This window comes from Tasmannia lanceolata, unplaced genomic scaffold (assembly GCF_043159265.1).
Source record: "Tasmannia lanceolata isolate RefF3 unplaced genomic scaffold, GAP_Taslan_0.1 ptg000015l, whole genome shotgun sequence".
NCBI lineage: Eukaryota > Viridiplantae > Streptophyta > Magnoliopsida > Canellales > Winteraceae > Tasmannia > Tasmannia lanceolata.
Window position 1 is genome coordinate 19019592 of NW_027518692.1, and position 22886 is coordinate 19042477.

Here is a 22886-nt window from a genome sequence, read left to right on the forward strand (position 1 = left end):
CTACTTTAACCATTTTTTCTTTAAAATCGTGTTTTCAAAAAACTCTTCCCCTAGTGTTAGGAGCTTCTCCTAGATAGAGAGTTTTAGAGTTTGGAGTTTCTTTTAGAGTTAGGGGGTTTGTCTTTGATTTGTTGTGGTTATTGTGTGCTTGTTTTAGAGTTAAGGGTTTGTCCTAGAGTTATAGGAGCGCCTCCGTCCGGTCAGTTGGCGATTCACATCGCCGACTGATGACTAGGTCTTGAATGCGCTAGTGATCCCATTGTTTTTCTTAGAAAATACAGCCTAGTTACACATAGGTTGTAGGAACCACCTGCATTAGCTTAGGGCTAACCTGCATTTAGTTAGGGCATATAGGGTGTCCTAAAATCTACAATTCACTGGAATTTAAATAATCGTTCAATAAGCTTTAAGAACTAGTCCGGTCTTTTAGATCGAGTCTAAGATAGAGGTCTAGGTGTCTTAGGCATCATAGTTTAGAATAAGTGCGAAGAACTACGTTGCCTTGATTCTCGTGGAGGCGGGGATACGTAGGCTTCTTTGGATGAATACCAGACCATCCGAGGACTCGGGCTAAATCGTTTAGAGTCTTAGGATTTGTTGTGTAATTATTGTATTTCTTTTGATATGTTTTCTTACTTTCTTGTACTGATCCTGTACCTTTAGCTATAGCTTGCATGTGTTTGCATATCAAAACTTAGACACCCTTTAGGCATGTCACTCATAACCTAGCTATGCTTAGGTAACACATCTTTCATTTTATTTTATGGGTGGTTATTATCTTTATCCTCAGGAAATGCATGCTTAGGTAGACGACTCCTGAGGATTGTTCCCATTTCACATGATTTTTGCCCAAAACTCTTCGAGGTTAATAATAAATGGCATAAGAGACCAAGTGTTCGCACTCGGGCGAATTGGGGGCGCTCTTTGGACCTTCTCCATTCGTCATCAGGCACAGACCTTTCGTATCTCTGGTTATCCATTGCAAACAGAGCATTTGTTTTGGTTCCATGGCGCATCCATGGATGGCGATTCTGAGTTATTTCTAGATATATCTTGGTTTCGAGCCCTGGCTCCGGATTAGGATGTATCTCATTCTTTTTATATCGCCACTCATGCTATGCTGTGAGGGTGGCATCCGTTTCGAGAGTTCCTTGGCAGAGCTCTCCTTCTCGTTGTGGAGATCTAGAGGAGGGTGTTAGGGACCCGTTCCCTCACCGTCCTCGGATCGGGGTCCACAACCCTCTGCCTGTAAATCCTGCCAAGATTTCGGTCATCCCCCGTCCAGATGCCCCTTGACCCAAGAAGTTCATAAGCAAGTTCAAAAACAAGAGTGGATCCGGAAATCTCAGGTCCATCCCTACAAACCCGATAAAGGAAAAGCTCAAGTCTCGATATCCAAAACCTCCCAAAATCTAGAGTCCTTCACCCCCTGTGCTTCTAACAAATTTAGTACTCTTGCTGATGTGGAGTAAGAACACTCTCCCATTATTTCATGTCCAACGGAAAAAGTTAGATCCCCTCCCGTCACTCTCTGCATAGTAGCCACTCAAATAACCCAATCCCCCGACCCCCGTTCCCTGGAAAATATCCCAGTTGCTGCCGAAACCATTCCCTTAAATCCTAACAAATCGAGTAGATCTCCAAACCCAATCCCAAATCATCTAGACCTTACCAATAGTCCTACCCCAATCGCTGGTAACCAAATCTCTCTAAATTGTTCCATTGGCCCTTCTGATACTATGTGTAGACACCCCATTTTGACCGGGCCCAGTCGAATAAAACTCTTGAAGTTGAATAAAATCTAGAGAGAGTGGGTCCAAATGAGGAGAGAACATGAGCTTCTACCATCCTATTGCGCGCATTTGCGGGCGCAAAATTCCCGAGAGATTATCAATGGCCCCAAGGATACCCCAACAAGATTTCGTGGCAATTGGATAGAAAATGGACGAAATGGCAAGCCAAGTTTATGCCTATATCAACCCATAGAAGGAGGGTGGATTATTTTAAGAGGGTTGTCCATAGGAAAAACAGGGAGCAAGTATTATCATTGTTTTTTTATCACCCCTCTTTCTACCCAAGATCCCCCCATATAGTGCAAAGAGAGTAATTATAATATACTCGAATGGGCTGTCCAAGGGAGGTTTGGGGGGGAGGCCGAATATAGCATGTCCCTTACATAAGAAGGGATCGGCTAGGGTTTGGAGGAAGGGGAGTCTTCATTTTTTTTATTCTCCCCAAGAGAGAAACCTCATTTCTGCAGCCGCAAGGAATTTTTTTTGCAGAGAGAGGAGAAGGGGGAAGATTGCAGAGAACGAGAGGGGTTTTGAGGCCAGCCACCATCTTCTCTTCTTCTTCTTCTTATTCTTTGTCTTATCTGCACCACCACCACCATCACCAGAACCCGAGCCACCTCCTTCTTCGGCAGGATTGCCGAAATCCCTCATCCATCGACCGAACTCTCATTTCCTCTACCGTAACAGCCCATCTTCACAACAAAACCCCATCACCACCACCAATTTAATCTCCCCTGTTTTACCCCTTTTCCATTCCTAACCTACCACCTCTTCCAATCCCCACCAATCATCTCTTCCATCCCTCATCCACCAACCTCACCGGAATCCGGCATTCCTCCCTGCCAATATAACCTCCACCTCTGCCATCCCCATCATCTTCTTCATTTGATTAAACCCACTCCAATCAAAACTCCTCTTCTCCCAAACCCTCCACCATCGCATACTCCGGGCACCTCCTAAATCCGCCCACCATCTTCTTCCCATTTTACTTCTATCCCAAACCCACTTAATTTCTCTCCTATTAGCAGCCATTTATCTGAGGAATCTCAGCTCCGATCGGCCTCCGATCGGCCGCTACCACCTCCACTTCTTCTTCTTCTTCTATTTTTACTACCAAACCCCATTTAACCCAAAACCCAAATCCGAATCTTCTCCTCCTCCTTCTTCTTCCCCTGGAAACCCATCTTAACCTCTACAATTTCAGCCAACGCCATCCCTAACTCCGGCCACCCCATCCCCTGTTTCTGCATCATCTCATTCACCAAAACCCATCTCCCTGATCGTGTTCCCAAGCCCAAACCCACCTTGTCCTCACTTGAGAACCCAAACCAACCCCTATTCTCTTCTCTTTCTCATCATATGCCACCCCAATCCCTAATTTGCAGATCCTATTATCACCTACCTCTATTTCTGTTGGTCTCAAGCCTAAATTGGATTTGTGAAGTAGGGTTTGAAGAGAGATTGAGTTAGAGCTTGAGGTATACTTGAAGGTCTTAGTGGTTCGATCTCAAGAAGGGGAGAAGGAGTTGATTTCGTGGACCCGCGATTCGAATCTCGGAGAAATCATAGCAGGAGAAGAAGGACAATGACAAGGAGGTGAAACTCTTCTCATTTCTTCTTTATAAAGTTATCTAGATCCCATCTCTTGCTTGTGTCGCTTGGCTTTTACATCAGTGGCTGATATTCTAAAAGAAAATTAGCTATAATAGAGATGATTTCTTTTGGGTTCTTTAAATTGCTATTTTCTCTAATTTTGGGGATTAGCTAATTCTCCTTGAATTTCGTTAATTACTCTCCTTTCGGGTGTTTGCTTTAAATATTTCATTGCAGAAAAGGATGGGATGCAGATTTCTTCTTGGTTATGATTTATGTTTCGTCTGTTAATCCGAAGTGTATATCTGGATAGCATGCTGTTTGATATGAGGTCCCCTGTATATATATATATATATATATATATATATATATATATATATATATATATATATATATATATATTTGTATGCAATCTGTTAGTTTCCAGGGCCTTTGTTAATTTCGCATAATACGTAAATAATTGCAAGGGTCTCTGATAATGTTGCTAAGTCTTTGGCTATTAAATAGGGCTATCTTTAAGTTCTTCCAAACTTTGTGATAGACAGCATGACCATGTTTTTATTACAAGCGCCGAGTCCCTTGTTCTAGCTCCCTTGATTCGATTGGTTCAGTGCCATTACTAAAAACAGAGTTATCCAAGCTAGTATTAATTCTTGATAAGGTCCTATTTAATCTACTCTTCTTTGAATATGTCCGATTGGTTCTTAGCAACTTCAAGGTTAATTTGGGCCATTAAATGAAGGTGGGTCAATCTCTATTAGGTGGGTGGGTTAGAGACCCTTCAGGTTATCCCCAATGTTTTTTTACTCCAACTGCAATTTTCCAAATTCATTGGGGTTGAAATACTGTATTCTCAAAGTAGGATTGCATCAATTATGTTTGCATAAAGAAGGCTTCATCTCTCATCAATCCAATTGGGAACAACATTATCCCAAGCATATATTGATGGTGAAGCAACCGGAAGATCTTGTTCCCGATTGGGTTTTGTATTCAGAGAGCTGTGGCGTGGTTTGGCTTTGAGCTTCAGTTTGTCCTGATTTGGTTGTTCTTAGCATGCCTGTCTGGATAATGCTATCGTGATATTTAGTTCCCACCTTCCCACAATTTTGGACTCAAAGTATAATCCTGCTAGCACAGGGTTGAAGCTTGACCTTTGAATTCAGATGGTTTGGAGTTTCGGTATCGGCATTTCAGAGGGGCTGAAATGGCGATGACGAATATTTCTTGAGCCAACCCCTTGCCCTTTTTATCATTTTTCCCATCTTAGGGTCTTCGCAGGGTTTAAGGGGTTTCCTTTCTTTCCGGGACTATTCTTGGCACGTTCCTCGGGATCCTTTTCGAGTTTCGGGATTCTATCGATTTAGTAGTTCTTTTTATAAGGATTTGTCTGTTCCTTTTGTTTAGAATTCTACCCTTAGGGTTAGAAGTTTTTCATCTCTCGTTTATTTAGGGTTTTCCCTCGCTGGCTAAGCCTCATCAGCTTTTGGTCATCTCTTTGAGATTATTTTTCTCGTATCGGAACTTTAGTTCCCCCGTTTTGTCTTCTTTCCCCCAAGGCTTTGGGGATCCCGTTTCCCTCTGTGATACGCTACCGCGATATGGTGGGTATAGAGGCTCTTCTGTCGGATCCCCTTTAGCTGAAAGGGTGTTAACGCATTTTTTGTTTTCTTTTAATCACCAAAAATATAAAAACGCATCAAAAGCATTTGAAAATATAAAAAACCTTTAAAAAATATAAAGTGTTGAGTTTTATAGCGTATTAGGAGAGTTCGTTTCGAACTACGTTGGCTTGATCATCTCTCACGAGGTACGTAGTGCAGCTTGGGATCTTCATCCCAAGTCCAGCCAAACTTTTTGTAAATAATGTTTTAAACCTTCTTCAAAAACCTTTAAAATCTTGTTTTCAAAAGATCTTCCTCTAGAGTTAGGAGTTTCTCCTAGATAGAGAGTTTTAGAGTTAGGGTTTTTCTTTTGATAAGTTGTTTGATTGACTATTTGTTGTGTGCTTGTTTTAAAGTTAGGGGTCTGTCCTAGAGTTATAGGAGCGCCTCCGTCCGGTCAGTTGGCGATTCACATCGCCGACTGATGACTAGGTCTTGGATACGTTAGTCCACCCTTTGTTTTCCTTAGGAAATACAGCCTAGTACACATAGGTTGTAGGAATCACCTGCATTAGCTTAGGGCTAATCTGCATTTAGTTAGGGCATATAGGGTGTCCTAAAATCCACAATTCACTGGAATTTAAATAATCGTACAAGAAACTTTAATAACTGGTCCGGTCTTTTAGATCGAGTCTTGGATAGAGGGCTAGGTGTCTTAGGCATCATAGCTTAGAATAGGCGCGAAGAACTACGTTGCCTTGATTCTCGTGGAGGCGGGGATACGTAGGCTTCTTTGGATGAAGACCAGACCATCCGAGGACTCGGGCTAATAATTTAGAGTCTTAGGATTTGTTGTGTAGTTATTGTATGATTTGATATGTTTTCTTACTTTTTTGTACTGATCCTATACCTTTAGCTGTAGCTTGCATGTGTTCGCACATCAGAACTTAGACACCTATTAGGCATGTCACTCATAACCTAGCTATGCATTAGGTGACACATCTTTCACTTTATTTTATGTGTGCTTATTATTTATATTCTCAGGAAATGCAAGCTTAGGTAGACGACTCCTGAGGATTGTTCCCATTTCACATGATTTTTACCTAAACTTCTTTGGAGTTAATAATAAATGGCATAAGAGACCAAGTGCTTGCACTCGGACGAATTGGGGGTGCTCTCAGACCTTCTCCATTCGTAACCAGGCACGAACCCATATATATATTTCTGGTTATCCATTGCACAGAGGATTTGATTTTAGGGTTCCATGGCATATCCATAGATGGCGACTCTGAGTTTATTTTAGGTATGTCTCGGTTTCGAACCTTGGTTCCGGATCAAGACATATCTCTTTCTTTTTACATCGCCACTCGTGCTATGCTATGAGGGTGGCATCCGTTTCGAGAGTTCCCTGGTAGAGCTCTCCTTCACACGTGGATGATCCAGAAGGTGTTAGGGACCCGTTCCCTCTCGCCGCACCTCGGATCCCCCAGCTCAGTCAAATTCCCCCTCCAAATCGACTCAATCTCTCTTCATTGCTGACTCCAAAAGAGCCACCTTTTCCCAAAAATCCCCTAATGTTTCCCAATGATTTTAGGATCCTGGAACATTAGAGGAGTCTGTTCTAACCCAAAGAGAAAGGAGATCACAAACTTTATTCAATCAAAAAATCTCCCAATCTGTTGCCTGCTTGAAATTAAAGCTAAAGCCCATAATCTTGATGAAATCACTGGCAAAATTTGTGAGGGTTGGAAATCTCATGGAAATTATTCATCTATCATCAAAGGGAGGATTTGGATTCTTTGGGATCCTTCCATTGTAGAAATTAAAATAAAAGAAGAATCCAGCCAACTCATTCACTGTGAGATTCTTTTCCTTCAATCTAAGTTTTTGTTCGATCTAACTGTAGTCTATGCCCACAATTACTATATCCCCCGCAGATCTCTTTGGTCTGATTTGGAAGAAATAGCCTCTAGAATTTCTCGTCCTTGACTGGTTGCTGGAGATTTTAATGTTGTCCGCTTCCAAAATGAAAGATTGGGAGGGAACTTGGGATCCATTTCTGAAATGGAAGAGCTTAATAGTTGCATTGCAAATTGCTTTCTAGAAGACTTATTCTCCGTTGGTCACAATTATACCTGGTCAAATAAACAAGTGCAGAGGAAATTTGCAAAGCTCGATCGGGTGTTAGTAAATGATCTCTGGATCACTCAAAATTCTCAATCATTTGCCGAATTCTTAACCGAAGGAATTTCTGACCACTCCAAATTGACGGTCACTCTTTCCTCCTATGTCAGTCTTGGTCCCAAACCTTTCAAATTTATGAACATGTGGCTTCAAGACTTGTCTCTCTACCCGGTTGTTGAAAGAGCCTGGAATATCAAAATTATCGGAAACCCAATGTATGTGCTTACTAAGAAATTGAGAGAAGTTAGATTGAAAATCAAGGAGTGGAACCATCAGGTGTTTCGGAGGGTTGATAATGTTGTCCCTTTTATTCGAAGAGATTTGGATCACATTCAATCCTTAATTGCTGCAAATCCTGAAAATTCAGATCTCTATCCAGCGGAAGAAAATCTGTGTGCCGATCTCAAATTTGCCATGGATAAAGAAGAGAGTTTCCTCAGGCAAAAATCTCGCATCCAATGGCTGAATCTTGGAGATTCAAATTCCAAATTCTTATATTCTTCCATTAAGAGCCGTCATAACATAAATAATATCAGAGCCATTCTTAGAGCTGATGGTTCTACTGCCTCTGATCCTAAGGAAATAGCCCAAATTTTCATCGAATTTTTCAACAAAGTGCTGAACAATGGAAAATTTCAGTAGAAAAGAAGCCTTTCCCCTTGCAGATTCCTATCCACCGAAGATGCAGATAGTCTTTCTATCCCCGTCACCGACGAAGAAATCACCTCTGCAGTTTTTAAAACAAATGGAGACAAAGCTCCGGGTCCCGATGGCTTCAATGCCTCATTCTTCAAACAATTCTGGTATGTTGTAGGTAAAGATTTCATTAAAGCTATCAAGAACTTCTTCAATCATGGCAAGCTTCTCTCGAAGGTAAATGACACTTTCATCTCTCTCATTCCCAAAGGCCCTGATGCCTCCCTGCCTTCTAAATTTCGTCCGATTTTCCTTTGCAATTTCTCTTACAAAATCATAACTAAAATCCTTCTAAGAACCAAAACTCATAGTCTTATAAACCCCACCCAATCTGCTTTCATTAAAGGTAGAAATATTCATGAAAACATCCTATTAACTCACGATATCCTTCATAAATTCCATCTGGAATCCTCCCAACCTTCTATGTGCCTTAAAGTGGATTTAGCCAAAGCCTTTGATAACATTAACAGGGAGGCCCTCCTCTCCTTCATGTCAGCTCAGGGATTTAACAATACCTGGATTCAGTGGATCAGAGCTTGTATTGAAGAACCCTCCTTTTCAGTCTTGATTAATGGCACTCCCCAAGGGCATTTCACTTCCTCAAATGGTTTAAGGCAAGGGGACCCATTATCCCCCCTTCTTTTTACCATAGCTATGGAAATGCTTTCCATCTCTGTTGAAAAGGCTCTCGCAAAAGGAAAAATTACTACGCCATTCCACTTCAAAGATATTTCCATCTCCCATTTACTTTTTGCAGATGATCTCATGTTTTTTCTCAATGGAGATTTAGCTTCAGCAAAGGGTATTTTATATTGCCTAAAATCTTTCTCTAAGATCTCTGGCTTGGAAGCAAATCTTGATAAAAGCGAAGTGTTCTTCTCTGGAACAAGCTCTAGAGTGAAAAGAAGAATTTTCAACACTCTCAATATCCAAGAAGGAAAATTTCCAATAAGATATCAGGGGATCCCTCTCGTCACATCAAATCTGAGAATTCAAGATTGTTCGTCGCTCATATCTAAAATCAGAAGAAGGATTTCAGGGTGGAGCACAAAATTTTTAAGTCAAGCGGGTAGAGTGGAACTCATAAAATCAGTTATTAACTCTTTCCAAATCTACTGGTCATCAGCCTTTAATTTACCTAAAGGAGTCATGGCAGAGATTGAAAAAATTTGCAGAGCCTTTATATGGAGTCATGATACAGGTCAAATCAAATACCATTCTACTGGTTGGGAAGATTTTTGTAGACCAAAGAATGAAGGAGGGATGGGTATCCGAAAATTCTCAGATGTTAACAACGCTCTTCAAATGAAATTGTTCTGGAACACTATCAATAAAGAAGACTCTCTCTGGGCCAAGTGGTTTAAAAGCAAATACCTTAAGGCCAGAAACATTTGGACTATGAAAATGCCAGCTAAGCCTTTGTGGGGTGTTAGAGGTATGATTAAAGCTCGTAATCTTTCTAAACCATTCATTTGCTACAATGTAGGTAAAGCAAAAGAGATCGATCTTTGGAATCAGCCTTGGCACCCCAAAGGCATCATTTCTTCCCCATTTCCGAGAGCTCGCACTCCATCGTCCCTAGCCTCTGTAAATATCCTCTCCCTGATCTTGAGAAGAGATGGTTGGATCAACTTTATGCGCAAAGACTCTCTTAAAGATGAATTCAAGCTTCTGCAACATCTAATCTCAAATGAGGATAATAAAAACTATCCTATCTGGATTCCCTCTATAGACGGAGCTTTTAGCACCAAAAGTGCCTGGAATTCTATTCGAGTCCACAACTCAAATCATCCCTGGACTGATATTGTGTGGTTCAAAGGTCATGTCCCTAAATATGCCATCACATCATGGAAGGCTCTCCTTAATAAGATGAGCACAAAAGATCGAATATTCAGTAGAGGCACCCAATCTGATTCCTCCTGTGTTCTATGTAATTCGGCCACTGAATCAGTGAATCACCTGTTCTTTAAATGCGGGTATTCTGCTTGGGTCTGGAGAAAAATTCTCTAGAGAGCTGGGCATCATAGAAACCTAAAGACCTCTCTGCTTGAAGAAGCAAATTGGCTCAAGAAGAAATGTCGTGGGAATTGTCAATCCTCTATTGTGCTTAAATTCTGCTTTTCCAATGCCATTGCAAAAATTTAGAGAGAAAGAAACTCTCGTATCTTTGAAGGTACAAGAAAGCATAAATCCCTCATCCTCAAGGACATTCTCTTCGAAGCCAAGCATAAAATCAATTCTCTGAATTTTACCGATACAGATTCTGCAGAAAATACCAAAATAGCATCCTTTTTCGGGTATAGATTAAATCTCCCTCACCTGAGTCAAAACTGGTGTTCCTGGATTCCCCCCAGTCTTGATGAACTAAAAATTAATGTGGATGCTTCTCTGGATGATGATGGAGGAGGTATCGGTGGGTTGATTCGAGACAATTCAGACACCTGCATTTCTCTTTTCTCGCAAAATGTGAACAAAGAAGAAATCTTCGAGCTTGAACTCTATGCTATTGAAAAATGTATTCAACTGGCTTCTACTCTCTCTACAAGAAATATCTGGGTGGAATTTGATTCCAAGTTCGCCGTTGATATCTTAAATGGTTCCTTGGCGATCCCATGGAGCAGACAATGAGAATCCGAAGAATTAAATTTGCTCTATGTGCTTTCATCCATCACAAGATAACCCACATCTGGAGGGAGGCAAACTCTGCTGCTGATTACCTCTCAAAGAGGAATTGTCCTACAAAAGGTTGGAATGTGCCCGGTTCGAGATCCACTTAGGAGCTTTCCAACATTATTGATCAAAATGGAAAAGGATCCCAATATCTGCGCCTATAACAGTTCCACCAGGCCTGTTCTTCGTTCTCTTTTGTTGGTTCTCCTTTTGTGTTTATGCTGCCCTTGCGGGCCCCCTTGTAACTCTCATTTCTGTTTTTAATAAATCTGGTGGGGGTCCTGCCTAACCCCAGCTTACCAATAAAAAATAAAAAAAAATTAATACCAAGGTTGCTAGAGCGGGAATCGAAAGCGGGAATCAAAACGGGAATCGAAAGCGGGAATCGAAGGCTCCCAGGGAAGAATCCTGCTCAAGGTTGCCGAGCGGGATCGAAACGGGAATCGAAAGCAGGAATCGAAAGCGGGAATCGAAGGCTCCCAGGGAAGAATCCTGCTTCCTTGATTAATACAAAGCTCGAATTGTGAACTTAATGTGTACTGATTGATGGTCCGATTTGAAATGGATCATAACCTAGACTCTGGAAGTATGCTCCGAAACGTACACTAAAAAAGATCCTAACAACAAGGGATCCAAACGGAGCCTGACCAAGATATATAGCTGGATCCAATTGGAAGTGAATTCATTAACATCCCTAATAATTCATCCAAAAAGTAGACAAGGGAACCATGACCTAGCAGTTAATAATTAGGCATTAATCCATCTCCTCGTTCAGTCCCTCTCGCGTGTATCCCTCTCCCACCCACCATCATCATTGGGAAAGCTAATTTTCTAGGAAAAAAATTCATGGTAGCCAAACATGTCCTAAGGTGCCGGCCCTGTTTGAATTGCAAGAAAAATATTTTTGTTGGGAAAAATGTTCTTATGATTTTTTTTTTCTCTTTCTACCATTTAGAGGGAAATGATATGATTGTGGTTAATTTAGATGGATGTTATCATAAATTGAAAGTCCCTCTTAAGTTAAAAATGAATAGGTTTAGTTCAAGTCATCTATTTTTAGTGAAAAAGTAAGAAAATTTAGAAATATTTTTCCTTTCCAAACTTGAAATCCCTGCAATCCAAATGAGGCCTACGGGCACATACCATGAATTTCTTTTCCTGGAATATCAGCTTACCCAATGGTGAGAGGGGCTGGGAGAGGGATAGTGTGAGGAGATGGTAAGAAAAGCCTGGAAAACAAGGAAACAAAAAACTCTATCCAAAATATGACCAACTTTTTCCTTATTTTCTAGACACTTCTCACCCTCTACTCATTTGTGCCCTCTCAAGTCTCTCCTTCTCTAACTTGCACGACCGCTCTCTGGCCACTGGGAGAAACTAATTCATCATTAAAAAAAATTCATGGTTTCCAAACATGGCCTTAGGGATTATTTTGATCCATGAAAAAAAATTATTGGAATTTTCTATGGAAAATAAATTTTCTAATGTTTGGTAAACTCATTTTCATGGAAAGTTTGTTAATCCAAAATTGAAAATTTCCCTGTTTACAAGGAAAACTACAAGCCTACTAGTCTACTACTTGAGCCTAGATTTCTTTTCCATGAAATCTTATTTTCCATGAATTTTTCTCGAAATTTCCTTTTCTCTATACAAACACCACTTTAAAGCATGATAAAATATTAGGTGGCCCACCAAGCGAAAGAGCGGATTCAAACGATGATGTGAAGTACATGATGGACCACACACAAAAAACCCTTGTTTTTCTTTCTCTTCTCCCTACTCTCTTAATTTTTGACCTTTTTCAGTACACACGTGAAACTCTTCTCCCTACTCTCTTCCATTAATGCCATTCCCAAGAGACATAAATCTGAGAGTCCTTATGGGCTTTCCTCAAGAGACAGCTTTGGACATGTCTTTACATGATCTGTTTTGTTTCACATGTGTCTCTTGGAAAGCTACCATGCTGCACAAAGTAGACATTAAACATGTATAACTCTCTAGGTACGTCTCAAAAAAATTGAAGCAGATGGAAATAGTCCTTGTGATTTTATTATAGGATTATCCAATATATAAATTTAACAAAAACTGTGCATTATTTTTTCTTCTTAACTAATGCTGATTCTAAAAGATATTGAGAGCATTCATGAAACAAGATACCTGCATTCATTCATGTGGATTATGTGCACTTGGACTATGTCTTCCAACTACTAGATGATGGTGGACTCATAAATTGAAATCAACGATATTGAATTCAAGGGCAGGGGCCGGACTAACTTACAGTAGTCTGCATTGGTCATTGGAGGGCCATGGCCACTAAACTAGCTAAGGATGCATGCATGTACATCCATTTACAAAAAAAAGGAGACTTTGCAAGTCATTGTTGTTGTGTGTGTGTGTGTGGGGGGGGGGGGGGGGCGCGGGGGGGCATGGCCCCCCTCATGCTATATGTGCCTCCGCTCCTGCTTGAATTACCAGACATGGTAATAGTTTAAACAAAAATATGAGGATTTGAAGTTGCTGGACTGCTCCCAACTGTAGCAGTGATTGCAAATAACTGAATCAGCCAAATGGAAGTCCAGGCAAAATCAGATGCTGCTCCTCAAGAAGAAAAAAATACAGAGGATCCCTGGCCTATCCTACTTATCTATTAATGGCAACAGAGAATAAACATCTTGATATGATGCTTGGCAATTCAATTCTTGTTGGAAATTTTAAAGAATTTGAAAAGCCAAAAGTAATTTTTGCCTTGTCTTTAAAATTTATAGGAAAAGATTCAAATTTTGGTTTCCCTCTTATTTCAAAAGCTAGTGACTTTTGAGTGCTTTTTTAAATGAAAAGATTCTTTTTAATGCCCAAAACGGTTTCCATTTTACCCAATTAATTACAAAATGGTTATGATAATAACACCTATTAAAGTTGCAAAACCGTTTCATCTCCAACGGTCACAAATATGAATGTTGGAAGAGAAACGTTCAAGGCTCTTAATGGTGGCTTTTCTCAACATTAATACCCATAAATGGTGGCTCTTTCCAACTGACACTTTGGTGTCTATAAAAAGGAGAAGAGAATAGGGTTTGGGTAAGGCTAAGAGTTTTTGGGGTGTACGTTTGGGGTGACTTTTGCCAACAGAAAAAGAAAGATGTTTACACAGAAAAAGGGTAATGTTTTCTAGTTTTGCTTTATCTCCTTCTGTTCCTTCCGTGTCTGAGCACAGTTCTAAGGTGGTTATGGGTGGACCAGTCACGAGTGCACGTGGACTGGAGCCAACTTTGGCTGTTTTATCTTAGAGCATCAGTTCCCGGATCCTGGTTGCACCGGTAGGGGGCGGATACGATTCTTAAGGAGAGTGACCAATGGCACGACTCAGCCTTCTTCTTCTTAATCGGGTTTCCCATAAATATTTTTCCATCAAAAGAGATAAGTGCAATCTGTTTTCCATGTTTTATTTCAATTATGGTTTAATTTACAATACATGGATTTTTGGCTTCGACTTGCACTGTTTTGAGGTCGAGTAACATGTTTTTGTTTCAAGTAACGTATTTTGGGTTCAACTAAGCCATATATCATTCTTTCATTATTTGTTTATAAGATCTGTAGAAATCTGATCTATCTATTTTATCCAACAGTCTTAAGAATCATATTTTGGCTTCTTAAGATATGGATTCTATCCAACAAACTTAAGAATCGTAGTATTTCAGATTTACTACTTCTCTTATAAGGGTCAAACTTGTTATTGATCTATGATATATGGCTTTATAAAAAAAACCCAATTTTGGTGCAAACAAAGTCAAAAGATATGTTCAGATTTCTCAAAAGAAAATAGAACATTTTAATGATTTTTAGCCTCATGTTATGATGTTAATTGTTGATTCGTTTATGTTTACTCTTTAAAACATGAAAAGTACCATAATTTATTTCAATTACAGTTTTGGAATTTTACATGCTTGGTTGAAATTCATATGATGTTTTTTTTCATCATTTAGTTAAAACTCTTTTAATGTTTGGAACTAAATGGATCACATGGATGGGGTTTAGGAAACACCTTATTTTTAAATTGGTGTAAAAACCCATCTCTTATTTGGTTTGGCAAATTAAAAGATTGAGTACCTTAGCACTCAATATTGTTATTGGCACCCAAACTAGTAGATTATACTTGTTTGGCTTTGATGATGGATTTCCTTATTGTATCTTTATGCAATTGCCTCAACATCTTAAATTTCTGTTTTAAGAAATTTTATTAGTTTGTTGATAAAAGAAAAGGGAATTCATGGTTGATCATCATATGGGCTTGATATTTGTACCGTTTGTGGTGGCTCATAAAATTAGTAGCCTATGTTTTGATATCAACACTCATTTACCTAGTTAAATGTTTTGACACTTATTTGTTTTGATAATGGTACATGGTTAGAAAATGATGCTTGTCAAGTGTTTGCTAAAACGCCTTTAAGAGATAAGCTTGTCTTGTTGAATGCTTGTAAATGAATCTAATGGCAATATAAGTAATGATTCATTTTCAATGAGAAAAAATCTGCATTACTTGAATTGGAATGCTATATAGTTCATACACTATTAAAGTTTAAAGTTCTTGTTTTTGTTAAGGAACTTGGTGTATTGCCATCATGTATTGAAAATGATGTTTTATATATACTATGGCATGGGAACTCTAAGAGCTAAATTGGGTTTGGCAATACCCTAACTAGTTTATTCTATCTAAAGAAGAATTGATGAAATTCATCAATATAATGCATGTTAAAATGTCATTCTAATTTTCTATATTTTTTTAGAAAATAAGTAGATTTGGCATATTGGAACAAAATTTGAACAATATATGCATTATGTGCCTATTATATATATATTCTGCAGGTTGCAGAAAGTAAGTCCATAAGAATACTTATATAAAGATTGGATAATTGAATGTATCGTATGGACATGACTCTAAATTCTTGAATGGGAGGCTAACCATAATTTTTGGATTATGGCGGCTTAAAATGTAAATGCCATGTACTCACTTATGGTTTGTTGCTCGAAAGGTACATGTGTACATCAAATTGGGATGGGTATTACCTGGTAACTTAGAATTAAGAGGTAATTGTTCAAATTGTGGGGGCCCTGCTGTTCAAGAAGGCTAGGTTGTGCTAATGGATCTCTAATTGAGAGAATCCAGGTATACCAATGGGCACTTATTCACCTTAAGTGGTGGAGCGATTTCATGAGAATCGGTTAAACAAATGTATTGTAAAGACCCACTATGATAGCAAGATTATAGCCTTATCCCTAGCAGAAGGTGGAGCCAAATGGCTCAAGTTATGTTTTTATGGCAGATGGGCTATTATGGCCAAGACCGGTTCCCTCGGTAATTTTATATAGTGACTGCCAAAAAAATGCTTTAGCCAAGGCCAAATGTAAGACCTTAAATGGCAAAAGGGGCATGATTGCCTCAGGCATAAGTTGGTAAAGCAGATGTGGGATAATAACACTGGACTTTGTAAAGGCGAAGAGGAGTCTGCAGATCCTCTGGTAAAGCCACATAAAGTGGCGTATAAGGCATCAGAAAGGAATGGGGTTAAAGCCGGAGGCATTAACCATTAGTGATGGACACCCAACCCATGTAAAAGGAGATCCCTGGAGTTAGGTTCAATGGGTAGTAACAAGTCACCAGATGGTTTGTTAACACTATTACCCCCACTTCTAGATGCAAAATATTGGAAGATAGTGTTCACTGCAAATGCGGTAGGATGAGTTTGAGACTCTTAATCAGTTCATAACCTGAATTGGTTGGTGTGTTGCTGGCGGTGCACACTTGATGACTGACTTAAGTGAATGTGGAGGTGAAGCCGCTTCCTATGAGAATTTAACGGGTAATTCTCTAGAACATTCATGAGAACCAAGAGGGGAACAAGGCCAAAATGTTCCAATACTGTGAATGAATCACCAATGAATCAAAGGTAGGGTGTGGGTAACAGGTTAGCCAGTTACACCTACAAGGAAAGGTTTAAGAAGTCTAACTCTAACTATACTCGGTAACGTAATCTGTTTATCCTAAATATCGGTTGAAGTCTAAAAGACACCGGTATGACTCCACTCTAATTTTCTAATGTGCTTAGATGCTTCCGTTTTCAAATTGTAACTGTATTTTGAATCTTGTGGGGGATTATTGGAAATTTTAAAGAATTTGAAAAGCCAAAACTGATTTTTGCCTTGTCTTTAAAATTTATAGGAAAAGATTCAAATTTTGGTTTCCCTCTTATTTCAAAAGCTAGTGACTTTTGAGTGTTTTTTTAAATGAAAAGATTCTTTTTAATGCCCAAAACGGTTTTCATTTTACCCCATTAATTGCTAAATGATTATGATAATAACACCTATTAAAGTTGTAAAACCGTTTCATCTCCAACGGTTACAAATATGAATGTTGGAAGAGAAACGTTCTAGGCTCTTAATGGTGACTTTTCTCAAGATTAATACCCATAAATGGTGGCTCTTTCCAACTGACACTTTGGTGTCTATAAAAAGGAGAAGAGAATACGGTTTGGGTAAGGCTAAGAGTTTTTGGGGTCTACGTTTGGGTGGCTTTTGCCAACAGAAAAAGAAAGAGGTTTACACAGAAAAAGGGTTATGTTTTCTGGTTTTGCTTCATCTCCTTCTGTTCATTCCGTGTCTGAGCACAGTTCTAAGGTGGTTCTGGGTGGACCAGTCAGCGAGTGAACGTGGACTGGAGCCAACTTTGGCTGTTTTATCTTGGAGCATCGGTTCGCGGATCCCGGTTGAACCGGTAGGGGGCGGATACGATTCTTAAGGAGAGTGACCAGTGGCACGACTCAGCCTTCTTCTTCTTAATCGGGTTTCCCATAAACGTTTTTTCATAAAAAGAGATAAGTGCAATCTGTTTTCCATGTTTTATTTCAATTATGGTTTAATTTACAATATATGAATTTTTGGCTTTGACTTGCACTGTTTTGAGGTCGAGTAACATGTTTTCGTTTCAAGTAACGTGTTTTGGGTTCAACTAAGCCATATATCATTATTTCATTATTTGTTTATAAGATCTGTAGAAATCTGATCCGTCTATTTTATCCAACAGTCTTAAGAATCATATTTGGGCTTCTTAAGATATGGATTCTTTCCGATAGTTCTTTACGCTGACATTAATCTAGTCTCCTACTGAAGCTGACTCATCTCACACATTAGTTTCTTCATCAGATGAAACCATCGTACTTCATTGCAGTTTACCAAAGAGCGATCGTTTCCCATTCTTAAATTTTCTTTCGTACAACATAGACATTTTTACAATGATTTGTGGCCCAACCCATTGAGTGAAAAAACAACAAAAAATGGATGAAAATTTTGACATTGGCTATTTCAGTTCAAGGTCAGTTGATTGCTCTCCATTTTTAATGGAGTCTCAAAGCCTTAATTTTCCTCTTCTTTTTTTAGCCTTTCTCCTTCTGAATTTTCCTCATTAGACAGCTTTGCACACGTCTTTGTTTGATCTGTTGTACTTCATGTGGCTCTTCACAAGCTGCCCTGCTGCAAGAGCAGACATTAGAGATAACTCTCCCGCAAGAACAGACCCCGCAATAATGGTGGCCAAGAGCCTCGCATTAGCCCCTGGTGATTCTTTGCAAGCACCCTTCACACCAAGCAGATTCAAACAAGCCGATTGAGAAGGGAGTTGGGTCCCTCCTCCAACAGTACCCACTTCAATAGAAGGCATGGTGACAGAGATATGAAGATCCTTCCCATCATTAACAGCTTCCATCATGGTGATACAGTGAGAGCTCTCTATGTTCTGTGCCGGATCCTGACCGGTCGCAAGAAACACCGCAGACACAATGTTACTAGCATGAGCATTGAATCCACCCAATGCTCCGGCCACCGCCGACCCCGCAAGATTCTTAAGCATATTCAGCTCTACCAAAGCAGCCACATTAGTTTTCAACACCTTCTTCACCACCTCCTCTTTAATAATTGCCTCACAAACAACTGATTTCCCACGCCCTTCAATCCAATTCACTGCCGCTGGCTTCTTATCAGAACAGAAATTACCAGAAATGCCAATTACATCCATGTCAGGGAAATCAGTCTGAAGAAAATCCAACACATTTTGCACTCCTTTAGAAACCATATTCATCCCCATAGCATCACCAGTGCTGCAAGTAAATCTAATATAGAGATTCTTCCCAGCCATAGAGCATTGAATCCTCTGAAGCCTCGCGAATCTACTAGATTTGTTAAAGGCGACCGCGATCGTCTCGAAATTGATGGGATCCTCCAAGAAGAACTTCAAATCAGCAGCCCTTTTGGCAGTCCCAAATCTCACAACAGGTGCTCTAGTCATTCCATCCTTCAAAAGCACACTCGTTGCCCCTCCAGAAGCATAAATTGCCTTACAACCCCTATTAGTACTAGCCACTAAGCACCCTTCTGTGGTGGCCATGGGGACTGAGAACTCCATCCCGTCCATCAGAAGTGGGCCCGCGATTCCCACAGGAATCTGAACGTACCCAACGGGCATCTCACAGCACTGGCCTAGAATTGTCTCGTAATCAAAACCCTCTAGAGGAAGTCCTTCGAGGGATCTCTGGGTCGTGATCTGGAGAGCCTCACGGCGAATGGAGGCTGCCCTTTTGCAGTCTCCGAGCTTGGATTCTAGCGAGTAAGAAGGAATAGATCCGGATACAACCATGGCTACAATTTCAGCATCCTCACCCGAGATGGGTTCTTGTTTTGGGAGTACAGGAGTAAGAGAAGTAGTGGTGGGTGGAGTAGGAGACGGGCGTTGTTGGATAAAATCTTCTTCTTCGTCCCATGGGTCAGACGAAGAGGAGCGGGAGATGAAGGATACACCAAAAAAGGTGAGGAGGTAGATGAAGGAGGCGAGGAGGGAGATTATGGCGACGAGTTCGGAGAAGGTGAGAAGATGGAGAGGGGTGGAGGTTCGGATTTTTTCTCTCCAACGGCCCATAAGGAAGTAAGCAGAGGCGAAGAAGAGAGGGAAGAAGAATTTGTCTGTAAGGCGGAGAGGGACTAGGAGTGCATCAGATGCTTGGATTTTGGTTGGTGAGGAAAAGAAATCTTCCTTTGATTCTGCAGAGAATGGTGTAGAGATTTTCATGGGGGTTTCCATTGCAGAATCTGTTGATTTTAATCTGAAATTCGGAGAGAGAGAGAGAGAGAGAGAGAGAGAGAGAGGCGTAAGAGACCGCTCACCACCGATGCTGTTCGTTCTTTCTTCCCTATGTCGTATTTATATAGATCTTGGGGTATTTGGTCTGCTCTTGATCCTTTAAATAATAATACTATACGGTATTTTTTTTGAGACTCGTTCTCAAATGTGGTCTTCTAAGTAGGCTGTAAGAGACTTCGTGGGAGCTTCCTTCACTTGCATGCTGAAGCTCAGTGGGTAGGATACATTCAAAGTGGGTGTATCAGATCCATTTGATATTATGAGAAGAAGCTTGACTTTGACTAATGGAGAAGTAAAATGATACATTCACTCCCTTTTCTGTCTTCTCACCCAATGGGGTAAATGCCTGGAACCAAATAAAGAGTAGAGGGGGTGGCCCAGGGAAGAAAATGAACGAATTTATAACTTCCCCGGAGAACATGTTTGGGTTCGGCTCGTTAAAAGCTTGGCCCGGGCTCGTTCGTTTACTAAACGAGCCAAACTCGAGCCCAAAAATTAGGCTCGCCAAATAAACGAGCCGAACTTGAGCTATGTATAGTTCGGCTCGGAAAAGCTCGCGAGCTTTTTAGACTCGGTTCATAAATAAGCCGAGCCGAGCTTTAAAGCTTGGATTATGTTTGCTTTTTATATATGTAATAAAAAAATGTGGATAATTTATCACAAATGAAAGTTTGGCCGAGTGGTTGAGGTGCTGGATTTAGAGGGAGCTTGGGTTCAAATCCTACGGATGTATGATTTTATCATTCGTTCCACTTAACGAGCTGAGCTTTCTCGAATATTTCACGAGCCGAGCTGAACACAAGCCTTCATAAAAACTAAACGAGCCGAGCCCGAACACCCCAAAGCTCGGCTCGGCTCGGCTCATTTGCAGCCCTAGTGTAGGGTGAGTGGAAGGAGAGCTAGAGGGCACGAACGTTCATTCATATGCTGTTGTGAATTGGACCCATGAACGTACGAAGGTCCCATGCCAATTTAAGGTGGCTCCACTGGTCACAACAAAGAGGTAAAGTAAAAGTAAAAGTAAAGATAAGTGACATTTTCATCCCCTTTTCTTCCCTGGCCAGCCCCTGTAGTGTATTTATGACCTAGGTTCAAAATTTCGGTTTTGGTACGGTTTCGGAGTTTGAAATTTGTACAAAACCCGAAAGTAATATTTTAATCAATATTAAATTTCGACAATTTCGGCTGAAATTTCGGTAATTTTGGTGAAATATTAAAATAATATTAAAAAAAAGATTTTTTGGGTCAAATTTCGGGAAAACCAAAATTTCGGTCAAAATAAATGAGCGTTTCGGTTTTTATGGGTTTTGGTGTCGGTAATTTCGGATTTTGGTCGTAATTTAAAACCATGCTTATGACCATGGTTAGCAAAACTCCGTTTTAAACTACGGATTTTTTTTAAAACTCCGTTTAGAACTTTCACAACGAATAAAACTCTGTTTGTTTTAGGCAAACATTTTCAACACGTTTAAAATGCGTTTTAAACACGTTTTTTTGTGCCAACTTTCCAATTTTACCCCACCATATTTTGTAAATGACAAAATTCTAAACTCATTTTCTTGTGTTTCCATTTTTTTTTACTATGTTTTTTGAACCAGTATTGTATTAAACTTGAATTTTTACCTTTCCGTTTTTTTGGCGAATCACGTTTTGCTAACTGTGTTTATGACTACTCTTTACACCACAAGCTGGTGGCCCAAGTAAGAGAAAGGGGCGAATATATCATTTCCTACGTAGAGGACCCACAAGCGACAAAAAAGGGTCGGGAGTTTAATGCCCTGCACACCAGGACTAAAGACATACCATGTAAGAGCCTTTGAAAGCAATGACATGTAATTAAGCTTTCGCTCGGTCCCGTACTTGAACCTAGATCTTGCATCACATATTAGGGGTGCAACTCTGGTTGGGTTGGATCGCATTGAGGCCAACCCTAGCAATACCTCAACCCTAACCCGACCCAACCCAAGCCTCGAGGGTTGAGGATGGTCAACACTAACACAACCTGCCCCTATATCTCTCAACCCTAACCCATCCCATCTAATCTGAATTCTAATCGGGTTTAGTAGGGTGGGTTCGGTTCACAAAGGGCCAAACAGAAAAAAAACAAAAAACCATAACCCAATGAAAATCATGATAAAATTAGAGGACGGAAGTTGGGTTCGGGTTGGGTCATGTTGCCAAGGCCTCAACCCTAACCCAACCCGAAATTAAATCGGGTTGGTTTTTCCCAACCCTAACCTAACCCAACCCAACCCGAGCCCAAATCTGGTTCAACCCGTCAAGTTTGGGTTGAGCCCGTCCCAAGTTGCATCCCTATCACATACGAAAATGAGATTGTACATCCACAAATAGAACGATACACATGATTTCGTCTTTACGATGATCAAGAAGGAATATAGGAGGAATTTAAAAGGCAGACGTTGGATCATCAATCAGTGAGCACATTCTGACAAGTTCAAAAGAAGAAGAAGACGAAGAAGATGATAGTTTGGCCTTCAGATTCATCTAATAACACAGGATGACAATACTTAAGGGACTATTTTGTCTCCTTGAGTAGAGAGCTATGGAATAGAATCTGGGATCCAAATCCCAATCTATTAATTTATGGATCTCCAACCCATCATAGAAAAACCCAATCAGGATTTAAATGTCATGAAAATACCTCTCATGAATAGACATGTATGAACGAAATATGTAGGGTACTTTCAAATATAGGCACGCTCCATTTTGATCTAGATGCTCCATCTGATCTTGTGACTACGTATGGGTCATGATGCGAAACAATTTTGGGCCAGAGAGACTATTCGGATCTAGCTGTTGTTCCCAAATCATGTCTATAATGTTTGGATAATTTATCTACAAGACCGTTTGAGTCCATTGACACCCTCCTGGCTCTCTGATCGGACTATTTCAACTGTCCATACCGTGACCTCTACTGTGAATGGGCCACAATTAAAAAAAAGTAGGGAATAATACATAAACACCCTCTCAACTTTCTGACACATTCAACAATAACCCTATGTTTTCAAAGTCATCAGCGACACCCCCCTGTAGTTACAATTTGTATATGTTAGACCCCCTCCCTTGATGGACCGAAGACTCAATCTTACCCGGGTTAATATTTTCCAACCCCTATTTGTTTGTCTTCCCTTGAAAATAAAGTCA

At 40.2% G+C, this 22886-nt stretch overlaps 1 protein-coding gene across 1 annotated transcript; it reads right to left on the bottom strand.

Annotated features, from left to right (window-relative positions):
- Positions 1–17840: 17840 nt before the first annotated feature.
- LOC143846541 (3-hydroxy-3-methylglutaryl-coenzyme A reductase 1-like) lies at positions 17841–19837 on the bottom strand. Its single transcript, XM_077354996.1, has one exon. It carries the CDS (start codon positions 19659–19661, stop codon positions 17994–17996), a length of 1668 nt encoding a protein of 555 aa, XP_077211111.1. The 5' UTR covers positions 19662–19837; the 3' UTR covers positions 17841–17993.
- Positions 19838–22886: the final 3049 nt, after the last annotated feature.